Raw genomic sequence first — 16448 nt, forward strand, 5'->3', positions numbered from 1 at the left:
AGTATATGAACCCCAAGTTGGATATGCAAGCATAGACCCATAATAGCCTCCAGGAGGGGTCATCTGTGACGACGGCAGCGGCGGGGTCATAAAACCAGGTGAAGGCAGCGACATCTGGTAATGGAAAGGCGGTGATATCATATATGGCTGCGATATCATAAATGGTTGCGGTGGCTGCTGTGAAGGTCCTGCTGGTGCAGCTGAGGATGAACCAGAAGCACCTGCTCTCCATCCACGAGTCGGGGGACGATGGTGCTGTGTCAGTGAACGTCTCTGTCGACGTCGGGGAAATGTCTGCCCTTATGCATCCTCGGGAAGCAGAAACGATTTCCCGTTACTGTTGAATCACTCATAATAACCGTCAGCAACACTCAAGAGGTCAAGTAATATGGGCTCTCTACGAGGAAGGCACCGATGTCGATCCTCCCACAACACGACCCACTCATGATGCCTCACCAGCCAATCTGTATATGTATTGCCGCGTCTATCTAAGCTATGCAACTCGTCCATATTGCGAGGTGCTTCCAGAATTGGTTGAAAACAACCAAAGTGCCAGAGCACGTGATCAGTAGAGTGCCACTCGACGGTCGCATAACAGATCAGAGGAACCATCGCCATCCAAACATCTGATGGGCCCCTCAACTCAGGTGGGATCACCGGTCTCACATCATTAGTACAATATGACACCCATTCAAACTAAAACACATATTATATAATTTTTTATCAAAATAATAATCTAATTATATAACTATAATCTAAAATCGATTTTTAAACATTAAAATTCATAGCTGTGTGCCAGTCTTCTGATCGATTAGCACCCTAATTTTTTCTAAATCATCAGGTAGCTCCTGATGATTTTTCCTATCAGTAGACCATCTATTCAAGAAAAAAAATTATTATACGCTGTATAAAGTTATTAATATACAAAATCAGTTTTATAATTACCTCGGAAGTAGTGGAAATACGACTGGGTTCTTCACAACGGGACATAAAAAGGGCAATCAATACCATGCCCAAGACTGCAGCAGCAGGAGACATCCGACGATAGCATTACGCCTGTAGTCAGTGGCTCCACACATCTTCCTGTACAACAAAGCCAAAACTACCGAGCCCCAACTGAATGATCCGGCCAGACGAAAGTTGCTAAGATGTCGCAACCACATGCAGTGAACTAGGTTGCGCGATTTGTCCAGCATCAACAACCCTCCTATCAACTACAGTATACATGCTAGTGCATACATCTTAACTTCATCCTCAGAGGCGTCTGCGCTCAACTCCCGAAAATTGGCATCTAACTAATTTAACAATATCCTACCTCCGATAAAACTTTCTGGGACACGTCCTAGATTATCCCAGCACAAAGTAGTCCAGGAACCCTGCGAGATCTCTGATATCACATCTCCATCCACGGAAGCCCTAGGTGCATAGCAACATCCTCAAGTGTAATCGTGCACTCTCCGCACGGAATATGGAATGTGTGAGTCTCCGGCCTCCACCACTCTACTAAGGCAGAAATAAGGTCTGGTTCTATCTTACAGTGACCCTGATATCTACATATGTAACCAAATCCAACCTCTACTAAATACGGCAAGACACAGCTAGGTATCACTAACTTAAGATTCCTAATAAAATGATATAATACACGGTCCTTCTCCTAAAATTAAATAATTACACAAATTAATTCTTAATCTAATAATCATGCATTAAATAAATCAACAAATTATTACAAATAATTTAAATTAAATTAAAACGTTAAAATGTTACTGTATCAACAAAGTGTCGAGATATATGATTTTCATCCAAGCGAAGTAAACCGCCTTCCATTATATATCTGCAAAAAAATTATATTAGTAAAATATTAAATAAAGTAAAATGCTTAAATAAATTAAATACATAATATTAAAATATTATAAAATATACCTTAAGTAGAGAGAGTATTTGAGAGTATTTGAGAGAATATGGTGTGATGAAAGTAATAGAGGATGATGGTATTTATAGGGAGGATTGAGGGATAATTAAAGGTATAATGCATCCCTTGTACCGCGCTATATCCCACGTGTCAGATAAACAGCTATAGCGCGGATCAGGGGTCGCGCTATACCCACGTGTAAGCCATGTCAGCGTATAGCACGGTACAAGAGGCGCGCTATACCCCACGTGACGACAAATCAACATATAGCGCGAGACAGAAAGTGCGCTTTACTGCTACGGGTATTAGATCAAAAAATATAATCTGATCGATATTAGATCAATAAATACATCGATCACCAGTAATTTTTCTAAAAAAAACGCCTAAAACTTCTACATATTTAAACATATAAAAAAATAGATACTTCGTATAGATATTTAGGAAAAATAGAAATTGAGGATTCATCTTTTGCTTCCCCGCAGAAACAAACCGACACAGCCTGCCTATCTATCCTTTTTCGATCCACTAGATAACTTATTTTTGTCAATTTTAATCAGTTTTTCTATATATTAATAAAAAGGGGGAAAAAAGAGCATGCAATTGCCGGTGAATATTTGCCGATACCTCTACCGTCTCGTGACAGCTTTCTCTTCTTCTCCTCAGAAGAGATCGAATCAGGTTTCGATTCTTTCGATCTTTTCTCTATTATTTACTCAAACGATTATTCCATGTTATTAGATTAAGCATGACGAATCCATGAATTTACGTCCCTCCCCTCTTTTTAAATATCCAAATTCCCTAAACTTTGTTTCTCTCTTATTTCCATTTCCTGATTTTATTTGTTCGTCGGTGTTTTGAAATTTCGTCTTAGGTTTTAACACCTTATACAATTAAATCGTTCAATATGATGATGCTTTAGTTATTGTGAATTTCGTTGGTGTTTCACTTTTATCGGTTATTGTTTTATGATCCATCTCGGTCTGTTTTAATTCAAAGTAACCGATTTATGAGATCTGAAAAGGCACGATTATTTAGAAGCTGAAAAATTAACATCAATAAATTCATTAACTGCTAATATATTCTCCGCGTGTGTGTTTAAAATGCTGCTTTGTTGGCTGGTTATATTCTAATGTTATTTTTTGGGGATTATTTTCAGGTTCTCATGGTTGCAAAATAACTGCAATTTTTTAATTGATTAACATTAAACGTGCCAAATTTGAAGTCCGAGCTACTAATATTATCTGGAAATTGTTATTATTGCCTGTGATTAGTGATGATCATTTAGTTGTAATGAAAATTTGGAAGTTCGTTTTTGGTGGAAAATTTGTTTTTGTTACCGATGGCTGTGAGCTACCTGACAATCTCAGCAGTGTCCACGGCTTTAAGCTTCATAGGTCTTCAAGTTTGGGCAGAATTTTCACTCGATAAACTTCAGAATGATGGGTTAATTAGCGAGAATTTTATTCATACGGAAAATGTTGACCGTGCACTTGAGCTCCTTTTAGGTTCTTATACCTCCTTGGCTCTGCTGGCAAAATTTTGTGCTCAATGTATTTATTCTAATCATCCTCTCTCTAAAGGTCAGTTTAATCTCTTTCCATGAGCCTTAATGTGTTTGTAAATTTTACTTTACAATGAGATAAATGCCATGCAACCAACTTTTTGTGTTGAGAAATGGATTTAAAAGTGGTTTGCTATTTAAGTTCCTGCAATATATGATTCTAACTTGAAGAAAAAATATTTTCAGCAATGTAGATGGCAAGTTAATTCAAGATAAATATGTTTTGAGCAATTTGCACCCTGCTTTGTGAAAAGTACTTTGGATTAATCATTTTAAAAGGGTAAACAGTTAAAAATTAGATAGGAACTTTAATTCCTAGTCCTGACTTTAAACAAAAGCTGTGGAAATGTCAATCAAATTTGTTTCTTTTTAAGAACGTTAGAAGACCTTGTGATTGAGTTTAGAAGATGTCCACGTCCAAAATTGTGAAGATGAAATTTTAGCCAAGGTTGTGCCAGTTAGTGTGTTTCTGTTATTTATCTTCACGGTATCGTCTGTTGTCTATGACGAAAAAAGGGCAGGTTAAATTGAATAACCATTGATTGTTAAATTTGTATTATTTTATTTTTATAGACCTTGTCCAATTATTGTGGTTTCTTTTCTGTTGTGCAGACTGTATTTTTTGGCAAGTTATACCCCTTAGAAACTCGGAAATTAGTAGAGCGCCTTATCAATTATGTTATCTATAAGGTAAATTTTTTTACATGATTTGAACAGTTTGCGCTTGTACAAATCTCCTGTTTCCTCCTGGAATTATATCCAGGAAGTAAATACACTATCTACAAGTCTTCTTTTGAGTACCAGTTCTGTATCTGTAGAACAATGGGTACTGCTGTATCAGTAGCACCGAACTGAGTAATTGAGCTTAATAAATTGCTTCATAGAAAGAGAGAAAAGAAACTCAGTATCTTCTGTCAGTTGCACAAGTTGCCTGTAGTTTGATAGCTGATAGTTTTATGATGAAAGCAAGTCATGGAAATTGCTTTTGCATTTTGGATCCTTCAATCTTAAGTTATATCGACATGTTTCTAGGGTTATTTACTTGTGAGGTTCATATTTCAATTTTTTTCTTAACTAATGCTGATATATAGTGATGATTTTTGAAACAGGGTATCTTTCTACCATTAGTAATTCCTCCAACAGTATTCCAAGCAGGTCTTTGGTCAATTTGGTTGATTGTTATATGTTGTCTAAAGGTATATATTTTAATTTGTGATGGAGGTTTTGTTTTAGCCCACATCAGAAGAAATTGAATTGCTTTTTAGGCATCCTAACATTTCGTTGAGCAAATGATACAGATGTTTCAAGCTTTGGCCCGGGATAGATTTGAACGTTTGAATGCTTCTCCTTCTGCTACGCCATGGGCATATTTTCGTGTCTTTTCTGTGTTTCTTTTTGCCCTCTCTTTCAATTTATTCTGGTATTACTCTATTTCTTACTTTTTTAAAATAAGGAAAACTTTCATAAACACCCTTTCTTTTAAATTTTCAAGCAATTTACCACATACACATTTCTCTGAGTAACTAGCCTCTAGGAGTGAATATATGATCTATTGATTTTGTTACTTTCTGGATGTCCTTTCAAATGTAGTGACCGAGGGAAGTAGAGTACCTGTATTTTACAATCCTGTTTTAGCATTTCCTCATTTCAAGCTGGCAACTCAGCTTGTCACAATCTATCTTAATTATTTAAGTTATATTGTGGGTGCATTTCAGGATTTGGCTGAGCTTTATGCTGTACAAAACAGTAAATTCATCCATGTTCTTTCTGTTGTTTTTTGAGCCTCTGAGTATTGCTTTTGAGACCATGCAGGTATCGTTAGCTTTTTTCCCCTTTCAATGATATGTTCATTCTGGATGTTCTGTCATACTACTATTCTGTGAAAGTTATTTGATCATGATTTGATAATGTAGTCTTTGTTGTATCTACTATTCTCTGTAGGCTATATTGGTTCATGGGTTTCAGCTGCTTGAAATATTACTCCATTCAATGGGGAACAGTGCTGATTGCCAAAGAGCAAAACTTTTTGATTTATCAGCTGTCGGTATTTACTCTTTCTTTTCACACATGGATGTGATTACTTAGTTTGTAGATAGGTTGGCTGGGTGTTCTCAATGGTTCTCTAACTGAGAAAGTCATGGCTTGTAATGTATTTTTTTAAGCTGCAAACCTAAGGGTTCCATTATTTCTTCATCATTCGCTTTAAAATAATTTTGGCTGTATAATAATAGGGCCAATGAATAAATTGCAAATTTCTTCCTGGCATGTCTGAGTGTGACCCAACATCTTAGTCTTTCACGTTAGAAAGTTTATAGGTTCTGTAATTTCTTCAATTTTCTGGGCTTCAATGTTATTTTACACTTCCATGAGTTTCTTGCGTCATTAACTCATAATTTCTTTGCATTCCTTTACTATGTAACCTTTTCCATTTTTAGCATGGTTTTTTTCTTAGTTGGTCATCTTGATGAAAATACAAGGTTCTTTCTTATTATCTTTTTCTTTCTGTTCCCTGCTCTGTCTGCCTCCACTTCTTTTCTTCTAACAATTTCACATCACTGCAGGTTCATTTTGGGAATGGAAGGGCATTCTTATTCGGAATCTAGGTTTCCTCCTCGACATGGCAGCACTGTTAATGGCACTTGGACACTATGTTCTTATATGGTGGCTCCATGGCATGACATTCCATCTTGTGGATGCTGTTCTTTTCTTGAATATACGTGTAAATTTCTGTTGTTCTTTATGTTATGTTACAGTCTGATATACTCCATAAGTTGACATCCAGTTCTATTCTTAAATACAATATTTTTTTTTATCAGGCTTTGCTAAGTGCAATTGTGAAGCGTATAAAGGGATTTATTAAATTGAGAATGGCATTTGGGGCTCTTCATGGAGCACTCCCTGATGCAACATCTGAAGAGATACGAGCATATGATGATGAATGTGCCATATGTCGGGTATGGTTTGGTTTTATTGTGCCTTTTCAGATTTTTTTTACTGATTTCTGAAAGTCTAACTAAACTCACAAAGCACAGGAACCTATGGCCAAGGCTAAAAAGCTTCACTGTAATCACCTTTTTCATCTTGCATGCTTGAGATCCTGGTATGGTTATATGATATTATGAAGATTGGTTTGTGTATTTGCAAGTGTGGAGATGAATCTAATGCTGGATCTTAACATACCGTGCCAGGTTGGACCGAGGCTTAAATGAAGTTTACTCATGTCCCACATGTAGAAAGCCACTTTTCCTGGGAAGAAGAGAAAATGAGGCAAATTCTCGCACCGCAGAAACTTTAAGTGATGAGCAGTTGGCCCGTCAGATAAATTCTGAACTAAATCACCCAAATATGCCTGGTCACACCCTGCCTACAGGAGTATTCCCAAATCAAATGCAGAATACTGCAGAAGGTGGCCCTTGGAGGTATGGTTCCTTCAAATCATTCTTCATAGCTTGACTTGGAATAAAAGCCTGTTATACCTTTCCATTTGAACAATCATTTAATCGAGAAGTTACTAAAATGATATGAACATTTACACTTTACATCCTGCCTAAAACCCTGTGACATTATTAGTTCATCCATTGTTAGTGGGAATGTGAAAGGTGTTCTAGCTTTTTGGGAGATAACCCTTTTCTGTACCTTCTGTCGGAGTATAAGAGGGAAAAGGGATTATAAGCTTCAAATGCCTTAATAATTGATTCTGATTTTTTATCTCAAACCAACAAGCCATTCAGCTATTTATAAGCGGGTTGCAGATTGTTGCACCATTTATTCTTATTCATTGTGCTTTATTAGGATATATATCATTTGCTCTTTGCAGGGGTGCAGGACTGGATTCTGAATGGTTGCATTCTTGGCCAAACCAGAATGTTGATGGAGCTGGTCCTTCTACCGATACCAGATCAGTTGGACTTGGGAGAGTTCATATGATGATGAGGCATCTTGCATCTGTTGGAGAAACTTATGCCCAGACTGCTCTAGAAGATACTGCTTGGAGCCTTTGGCCCATGAACCCATCTCAGGCTGCTGCATCCGCTTCATCTGCTCCTCCAAACGTCGGCGGAAGATATCCTGCAAATACTGGTAGTTTACATATTAGGACTTCTGCACGCACAGCAAGCGACGGTGTAGCAAATATACTTGCCATGGCGGAGACTGTACGGGAGGTTTTGCCACATGTACCAGATGAGCTTATTTTTCAGGTATTGTTAGTATTTACTGCAGTAGATTAAGGTTTTTGGTATACAGCTTTAAGTTGTTTCTGTAAACTCATTGCGTAATGAATTCAATCCCCAGTGTATTTCTTATACCGTTTTCCCAACGGAATTTGCAGGACTTGCAGAGAACGAATTCTGTTACGGTTACTGTTAATAATCTTCTCCAAATGTGATATCGGGGCATGAAATTATTGAAGACGGATGGTTGTGTGTGTGTATATATAAAGAAGGGGAGAGGGGTTTGCTGATGTTATTATGATAAAAGATATGTGATAGGTAATGTTGTTATTGGCGTGAAAAATAAAGCTGCTAAGTTAAATATCGGTTGGGGGATTCAACCCCTAGCCAAAGGGGAAAGTGTAGATCCATTCCATGGTGGAAATTCTCATCTTTTTTCTTTTGTAGTATTATGTAACTCTACACGTTTAAAAAATATTTTTTTTGCCTTAACCTAAATTTAATTTGACTTCATTCCCAGATTTCTTTTTCGGCTATAATAAACTTAAAATAAATGATTATGTAGTTCGACAATTACATATATATTATCGGGTGGGATGCATTTACATTAAGTAGTTTTACAAGGTAGATGATTGAAATTAATATAAAATTATTTATTTTTTGAAAATAAAATTTTAATAACAGTATATAAATTTTTTATTTTCAGCATTTATTTAAATTCATTTAATAATTATATTGTTTTTAGAATTAAAATTTATTGTTGGTTTAGTGAGATGAGATGTTAGATTTTTTTTTTAAACAAAGTTAGAGGTTCGAACTTTGGTATTTAAGAATAAAGTAAATTGGATTGAGAGAATTGTCCTCTCTTTTATAGTACCTAATATAGAATAGTCGATTAATAGATCAGATTTTAATGATTAATTTTTTTTTATAAAAAAAACACATGTATCTTAGACATTGTAATCTCAGTATAAATTAACTGTGAATTCTCATTGTTATGATGGTTCTGGTCATACAATGTCTTTCAGTTCTATTTGGATTATATGAACTTTAACTTGAATCCATTAAGTGGTTAAGAGGATATTTTTTAAGTCTTTCATTCGAATAGCAGTGTCTATAAAATATATGTGTTGTCAATAGTTAATAAATATTCTGAACAAGTATTATTGTCTAGACTATTAAAAAAAACTTTAACTGAGTGGGAAATCATACCTTTAGCAGCTTACATTGTTAGCTTAAGCTGTCATTAACCATTTATTTGGCGAGGAGTTTAATTTACATTTTAAAGCGCCTTTTGTCGATCATTAATTCCTACAAATTTAGAAATGTTACAGTTGTATGTTGTGATTCGTAAATATTCGACGCTCTGTCTGTGCCTGCATAGCTGCCACCGTTAGATATCATATTTGATTCTGAATTTTTGAGACACACTTTCACCTTTTCACTTTGTTGAGTGGTTATCGAAATTTCAAATTTCGGCTTCAAGAAATAATAGTAATTTGTTGAGTAAACAATGGTACATATTTTAAATTGGTCATGATCTTTAAAATATTTAAATTATTTTAAAATATTAAATATTGTATCAGGTCTTTTCGTTAGTTAAAACAATAATTTGTACATTAAACATTATTTTAAATTTGATGTAAAATATACTTAAAAATACACATATCGAATGAATATCATCAACAAAATTAAAAAAACTTATTCTTTAATATATTCACGTGATAACGTCTTTCGGTTATATTCTCTGTCATATTTAAACGAACATTCAATATTTAAAAATCCACTGTGAAAAGGTCTAAGGAAACAAACCCATTTATTAATTTAAAATTACTTTTTGCCAAGAAGTCAAAGTTGGTGAAGTTTTGGGCCACTAACATAGAAAAATCAGTGGCTGAAGAAGCATCCTGGAAAGCAAGGATGGTAACATTTTAATGCCTCACGCGGCACGTTGGTTAATTAATTTAAATATTTTTGGTTTACACTAATTGATTTTGTATAATCATTTTGGAAGGATCAGTTCAGATTGTAATTTAGTTAACAATGTTTGCGAAAGTCACGCTTCAACCATGGCAACTTAATTAATTAAGTTGGTTAATTAATCTTCACCAACCCCTTTATATTATTCCCAATTAATAATTAAAGGGTCTCAACTATAAAAAAATATTTTAATTATCAAAAATAAAATAAAAAATTACAAACAAGTCATCAAACTTGAATCCCATTATTACTTGTGAGTTACCGTTCCAAACTAACTGATTTAGTTCAACCTCGAGCAATCTACCCATGCCAATTGGTTAACTTTAAAGGTCAACAATGGTTTTTATGTTATTTATGCAATATATTAAACAATATATTTATGACTGCGATGGTGGCACGTACATGACCGCAACTACTAGAAAATGACTTACGAGAATAATAAATTGGGAAGGTATGCACATTATTTTCATGGAAGGTTTAATTTATAATCTTACGAGTTTATGTATTTAATCTTTAAATTTTTAAAATTGAAGTACCATAATTTTCATTATTTTTTATTTTAACAAGTTTTATATTTTTTCAATAAAAATGATTGATTTTTTTGTTGTTCTAATAGTATGTTTTCAACGTGAGACTACGGGTTTTGCCCAGAACCAGACGACAACTCCAGCAGTGATTGAAAGTGACGGCACGCTGACAACATGTCCAGCACATCCATGCCGGGGCCCGCTCTCCGGCACGGCCACGTCAGACACGACTCACGCACAGGTGTCCACGCGCGTATCGGCTGCAAAGTCTTCTACCACGTGTCCCCCGCGATTCCGTCAAGAATAAAGATCCCCTGTGGGTCCCGTTCCCTCTTCTTTCTCCCCAAAACTCAAAACAACAATTGTTATTGGTTCATATACTAAAACTCAAAATAAATAAATAAACAAATGGTGCTTCTAAAACCTATATAATTACGCGCCTCTCGCGCTTTCTCCTATCTACTCGCTCCTCCAATTTACTCGCACAAACAAGGAAAGTGGGGAATACAATTTCCCGGTAACAAAGGTATTTTTTTTCTCATCTTCTTTTTCCATTTTTGTTTCGTAGAGTTTGCTTTGTGATTGCACTCCCTGGAACTCGGAACCAAAACCCAAGCCAATTGCAATTCTTTCCCTTCTTTCATTCTCTAAAACCATATTTAATCTCCATTCTCTCGCCTGCATTAACCATCGATTTGGTATTTATACAATTTTTACGTTGATTATCTCGTTTTCTGCGATTTCTCCTCCTCCTCAGGTGATTATAATCTTCCACTTCTCTTCTTCTCCCTCGCGTTGTCGACTCACATTTTCTTTTTTCTTTTTCGTTGTTTGCTCGCCGAGAAGATGGAATGAAGGCAGGGGTTTATTTCATTACGGCGTCGCAAGTTTCTTCGCTTGTTTGTACTTTTTAATATAATCACGGCTTTCTTTCATTCTTGAACAAGTAAATGGCGCATTAAACATTTTGTTGATCGGTTTGTCGATTTTTTTTTTGTTGATCGCTTCTCTTTCTTTCTTTCGTTCTTTCAGTGTTTGCTCTTTGGCGGCTTCTTCCCTCGAAGCTTCCTGCACCTCTCCAGCGTCGTTTCTGTACGCGTTTCGTTTCTTTTTTTTTCTTCGTTGTTTTTAGATCTCCAGGTTTCTAAATCAGGTGAGGTTTTATGACTTTTTTTTTTCGTGCGCTATGCCTTTTCGTTGACTGACTTTTCTTCGTTGCTCGATTACTTGCGCTTTCTTAATATTATGAATATGAAAATCTCTGCTTTCTAGAGAATTGCTCCATTTCGATTACTAGCGCTTTCATTTTACATTGAGTTGTTTTCTGCACTGTTTTCTTCAAGATTCTATTTATTCATTTTGTCGAAATCAATCTCTTAATTTTCTGGTTGGTTATTTTGTTGTTTTCTTTGATCACGTTCGTATATAACACCCCACGTGTCTGTGTGTATATATATATAATCCAATTATACAGTGTAAATTTTTTAAATTTTATAAATTATTAGGTTATTAGAGAATTGAAAGTTGAGATTAACAATAACAAATAATAAGATATTTATCGAAAAACCAAAGAATTAATTTGAGTTTTTGATTTTCTATCCTCCACGGATCCTAACCGCTCTCTCTTTCTCTCTCTCTCTCTATATATATACTTTGTCTACTCTTTCTAGTTGTGTTTGCTTTGGCTGATGTTATATTATTCTTTTTGTTTTCAACTTTGAGATAGATTTTTAATATAGTTAACTATCAATCGTTGTAGTGATGGATCCATAAATTTAAAAAAATGTTAAAAATTTTTATTACCCTTTTTTTAATAAAATGAGTGTTATTTTTTTTCTCATTCCCTTAATGTATTGAATTATATTTAATGGTCTCCTATTCACCCCCACCTATGAACGATTGAAAACCAGCTGTCTACTAATTATACGCTAGTTGAATCGTCAGATTTTCATCCGTCTATTAATTATCTGGTAGTATCCTTAACCGTTATGATTAAACAATGATGCATGTTACTGATGTTCGAAAGGTACGCTTCAAGTCTTAAATTCTTTTAGAGCTGATTTTGATGCTGATTGATGGCAACATGAGCATGGCCGATCCTGAAAATTTCTGTTTTTGGTTTTCCAATAATGATTTTTAATTCAAACAATGATTCTCTTATGTGCTCGGGGTCCATTGTGTTTTTTTCCCCATACTTCAGTCTTCACTGTTATGTGTGGTTGCCTTTAACGTGGTTCCCTCTCTCCCTTTGTGGGGCAAGACATCTTTTTCACTGAGCAACTAGTATTTACTTATATTTTGCTCTACAAATATGGGCCAGTTTTATTTATGAATGAGTGCCTTCTGTTTCAGGCTTTCATGTAAATTCAGGCTTTGGTATCTTGTGCATCATTTTCTTTCCCACGATCTTACAGTTTGTGTTATTCAGGGTGTTGTGTTCTTGTGTATTTTCTGTAGCCACAAGTTTGCTTTTTCTGTTTCATGTTCTGCAATTTTGATCCTTTTTTATAGCCTTGGTTCCTGTGAGTGGTATAATTAGGTAATATATGTTCCATTAGTGTGTAATGGAACACTATTCATTGGCAACATTTTGCCTTGAAGTTCTAGAATCAGGGTGTACCTAGATACTCACTTTATCATGATATTTTGGAATAAGTTCATGTAAAATTGCAGTCTAGTTACTTAAAAAAGAAGATAACGACCAAGACAATATTAAATGTTAGCGTCCAAAACTTTGTCTGGTAAGAGAAAGACTGGACTTGAAAAGGAACATGAGGCTGTGAATGTTCATAGAGAGTAGAACTTGACTATATTTACCCGTAATGATTTATGCTTTTTATAGAAAATTCTCATGCTTATAACGTCCCTTTCCTTGCAAGTTGTTTGTCGGATGTTGCTTTCCTGTTCTGACTGATAAGATGTTTCCAGTCGTCCCAGTTTGTTTAGTTAATCTGAGCTGTTCATTTTCATTTCTGTATCATCTTTGCTCATTTTCATTTTCCGACTGATGTGTACTGCAAATATTTGACGCCGTTAGTGTCTAAAGATGCGTGTTCTGTTTTCCTGTGCCTCTTTTGCACCCAGCCTTTTGATTTCTGAAGTTAGTTGTTTACATTTGTTTGGTAAGGCATGTTTTCTATCCTTGCCTTCAAATAAATGAATTTGTCAAATATTCTTAGTGGTTTTTGTTGGCAATTATTCATTTCTTGTTTTGATGGACGTTGCTTTGGATCTGTACATTAATCATAGTTCTTAAATCAATTCCCTGCAGATATTGTCCACGTACATAAGTTTTAAGCAGAGTAACCAAGAGATATGAACAGGTGTGATTCTAATAGCTGGTTCTTTTGAAAAGTATTGTGATCTTTAGCTTTATTTGTCCATTTTAACCAACTATTTCTGTATCAGTTTTCAGGGCCTTTATGCTTGATGGGCTGCTTGCTGGACGGCAGTGACAAGAAAACTTTAAAGAGGTGGCTCTTCATCGATAAAAGGGTTGGCTAATTAGAATATCTGAGGCAGAAAGTTTTCTAAGGAATCTGTTGGCTTTTACGTTATAAGTAGTGATACAAAGCTGGACCAAATGGACCTAAAACCCAATCACACTGCTCCTGTTCTTGCTGATCCTGCAACGATAAGCAAGTCAAGATTAGTAGTACCTTCCGGTCTGATTCCATGCTCACCCCCGGGATCAGTGTTTTCTCCAAATCTATCAACTGTTCCTCGGAAAAAAGCTGGAATTCTCGATGATGTTCGTGCCAGCAGCTGGCTGGATGCTATGAAATCCTCATCCCCTCGTCATAAAATAACCAGGGACTACAGCCATGAGCTTGTATCATCTGGTACAGATGTTGCATATCGCACATGGATGGTATTGTTTCACTTTTACATTTTTTTTATCCAACTTTGAAGCAAGTTGATGTGTTTTTGCTCTGATCTATGTACAATGCTCTCTGCTTTTACAGGTAAAATATCCATCTGCACTCAAATCTTTTGAGCAAATTGCAAATTTTGCAAAAGGCAAGAGAATAGCATTGTTTTTGGATTATGATGGGACGCTTTCACCAATTGTTGACAACCCAGATCTTGCCTTCATGTCTACTGATGTAAGAATGAATGGTTTGCCTGACAAACCATTTTTTCCCCTTTGTTCTGCACTTGATAGTAGACTAACCAAAGCCTTTTATTTAGATGCGAGCTGCTGTAGCAAATGTCGCAAAATACTTCCCGACAGCTATAATAAGTGGAAGAAGCCGTGACAAGGTGATATGAGGATCACGTTCACTATTAAATTTGGGCTTTGACATCTTTCTTGGCATTGGTTTACGTATTTGCATATAGGTTTTAATGTTGACTCTCTTGTTCTACGCCCTTGTTTATTAAGGTATACGAGTTTGTTGGACTAAAAGATCTGTATTACGCGGGAAGTCATGGAATGGACATCATGGGTCCTGTTGGGCAATCTTCTGACCATACTCCTAACTGCATTAGATCTACTGATAACCAGGTTTTCTGCTACAAATTTTCTATCCTTTTTTGTTCTTTCTTTAAGTTATATCTTAATCTTGTTTCTCTTTAATACACAGGGCAAGGAAGTAAATTTGTTCCAGCCTGCTAGTGAATTTCTGCCTATGATTGATGAGGTATGTAAATGTCTTGTGAGTGTCAATACTTGAAGCCCTCGATCTTTTCGTCTCTTTCCTAACGTAAGAGTTTTCGTTCTTCGTAGGTTTTTAACTCACTCGTCAAAAGCACCAAAGAAATAAATGGAGCCAAAGTTGAAAACAACAAGTTCTGTGTCTCCGTCCATTACCGTAACGTAGACGAAAAGGTAGATACTTTCTTTGGTTCAGTGACGGATTAAGAGGAACCCTAAAAATTTCAAATTATCATATATGTTAATTTTTTTTCTTCATATTTTTTATTTTAAAATTTTATAAGTTCGTCTCAATATAAACATCATGTATCTTTTGGTGATGGTTTATAATTTATTAACTTGTGCAAACCTATTCTTTTTCCCCTCAGAACTGGAAAACAGTTGCACAATGTGTCCACGATGTGATCAGAAACTACCCTCGTCTACGATTGAGTCATGGGCGGAAGGTGATCGATCTTTAATGACAACCCGAATCTCTTTATTGTATGCATGTTGTTTTTATAACATTATTAATTTATTTTCCGAAATTTACGTAACTAGGTTTTAGAGGTTCGGCCTGTGATTGATTGGGACAAGGGGAAAGCACTTACATTTCTCCTTGAATCACTCGGTAAGCATATTTTTCCTGTCGTGGCACTGGTTGTTTTTCTGTGCATAACAAGTTAATAGTTTGAAAGAAAAAAAATGATTTAGGGCTCAGCAAATGTGATGATGTGCTACCCATTTACGTTGGAGATGACCGGACAGATGAAGATGCATTTAAGGTTCTGAGAGAGGGAAACTGTGGATATGGCATTTTAGTATCATCCGTGCACAAGGAGAGTAAAGCATTCTTCTCCCTTAGGGATCCACAAGAGGTACATAATATTTTCATTTCTTTTTTTTTTTATGTATATATTTTAAATTTCTGGAATAGTTTGGATTATTTAAATTAATCATGATCATTCAGGTCATGGAATTTCTTAAATCACTGGGGACGTGGAAGAAGACGAGTGGCCGCTGAAAACAAGAAATAACATAGAGAAGAAAAATGCACATAGAAAAAGAATAAGCGTTATCTCTTCTCTTATTGTTAACAACACTGTTTGTTTTTCATTCTTTCAAGTATAGAAATACCTTTTTCTATGTATTTGAGTACGGCATGCCATGAAATGAAAGACCATATGATCCTAACAAACATTCAAAAGGAGTAGTTTCATCTCAACAACCATTCCATCCTGTTTCCCCTCGATGGAACTAAACTAAACAAAAAAACATGTACATTTCAGATCATAGAGTTTCAACTATTACATGTTATGTCCTTTTGGAGATGATCCAATACAAAATTTGGAAGTCGTTTTCCCAATTGATCCACCATAACTACGTCTTACTAAGGTATCGGTTACTTTATTATGATATCTTCCTATATGTCAACGTTTGCTAATACACTAATTTTGTCCGCCTCTAAATATCGAGGTTTTACTATGAATGATAAGCTCCCTATTTTAATAAATAATATCTGAAATCCAATAATTTGAGTAAATAAAGCTTAAAAAATAAATATTTAGATGTAAAATCAGTTAAAATATAATTCATATAAACCAAAAGATGATTAGTGTGTAATTGGATAGATAGATAGATAGATAGATAAAGAGATTAAATC

The 16448-nt window shown here is 35.3% G+C and overlaps 1 protein-coding gene and 1 pseudogene across 3 annotated transcripts; both read left to right on the forward strand.

Moving 5' to 3' along the window:
• The first annotated feature begins 2455 nt into the window (after positions 1 to 2455).
• On the forward strand, positions 2456 to 8166 carry LOC120193765 (annotated as a pseudogene).
• Positions 8167 to 10615: 2449 nt separating this feature from the next.
• Positions 10616 to 15923, forward strand: LOC120193766 (trehalose-phosphate phosphatase A-like). Of its 3 annotated transcripts, none has more exons than XM_039196203.1 (12): positions 10616 to 10675; positions 13421 to 13472; positions 13558 to 14020; positions 14115 to 14255; positions 14341 to 14412; positions 14534 to 14656; positions 14736 to 14792; positions 14879 to 14980; positions 15175 to 15252; positions 15347 to 15416; positions 15500 to 15663; positions 15756 to 15923. In XM_039196203.1, the coding sequence occupies exons 3-12, from the start codon at positions 13733 to 13735 to the stop codon at positions 15807 to 15809; spliced, it is 1149 nt and encodes a 382-aa protein (XP_039052134.1). In that variant the 5' UTR covers positions 10616 to 10675; positions 13421 to 13472; positions 13558 to 13732; the 3' UTR covers positions 15810 to 15923. The 3 variants fall into 3 exon arrangements, with proteins under 3 accessions (XP_039052134.1, XP_039052136.1, XP_039052135.1); XM_039196205.1 differs by having other exon boundaries at positions 10648 to 10675; positions 13565 to 14020; XM_039196204.1 differs by lacking the exon at positions 10616 to 10675 and adding an exon at positions 10873 to 10906.
• The last annotated feature ends 525 nt before the right edge of the window (positions 15924 to 16448 follow it).

This window comes from Hibiscus syriacus, unplaced genomic scaffold (assembly GCF_006381635.1).
Source record: "Hibiscus syriacus cultivar Baekdansim isolate YM2019G1 unplaced genomic scaffold, ASM638163v2 tig00116996_pilon, whole genome shotgun sequence".
Lineage (NCBI taxonomy): Eukaryota > Viridiplantae > Streptophyta > Magnoliopsida > Malvales > Malvaceae > Hibiscus > Hibiscus syriacus.

What these genes read in the sequence shown, in the direction of transcription:
- LOC120193766 (XM_039196203.1), top strand. Translation starts at nt 13,733, where the DNA reads ATGGACCTAAAACCCAATCACACTGCTCCTGTTCTTGCTGATCCTGCA. An exon ending in TTGCATATCGCACATGGATG is followed by an intron (nt 14,021 to 14,114) that starts GTATTGTTTCAC and finishes CTGCTTTTACAG; the next exon opens with GTAAAATATCCATCTGCACT. An exon ending in CCCTTAGGGATCCACAAGAG is followed by an intron (nt 15,664 to 15,755) that starts GTACATAATATT and finishes ATGATCATTCAG; the next exon opens with GTCATGGAATTTCTTAAATC.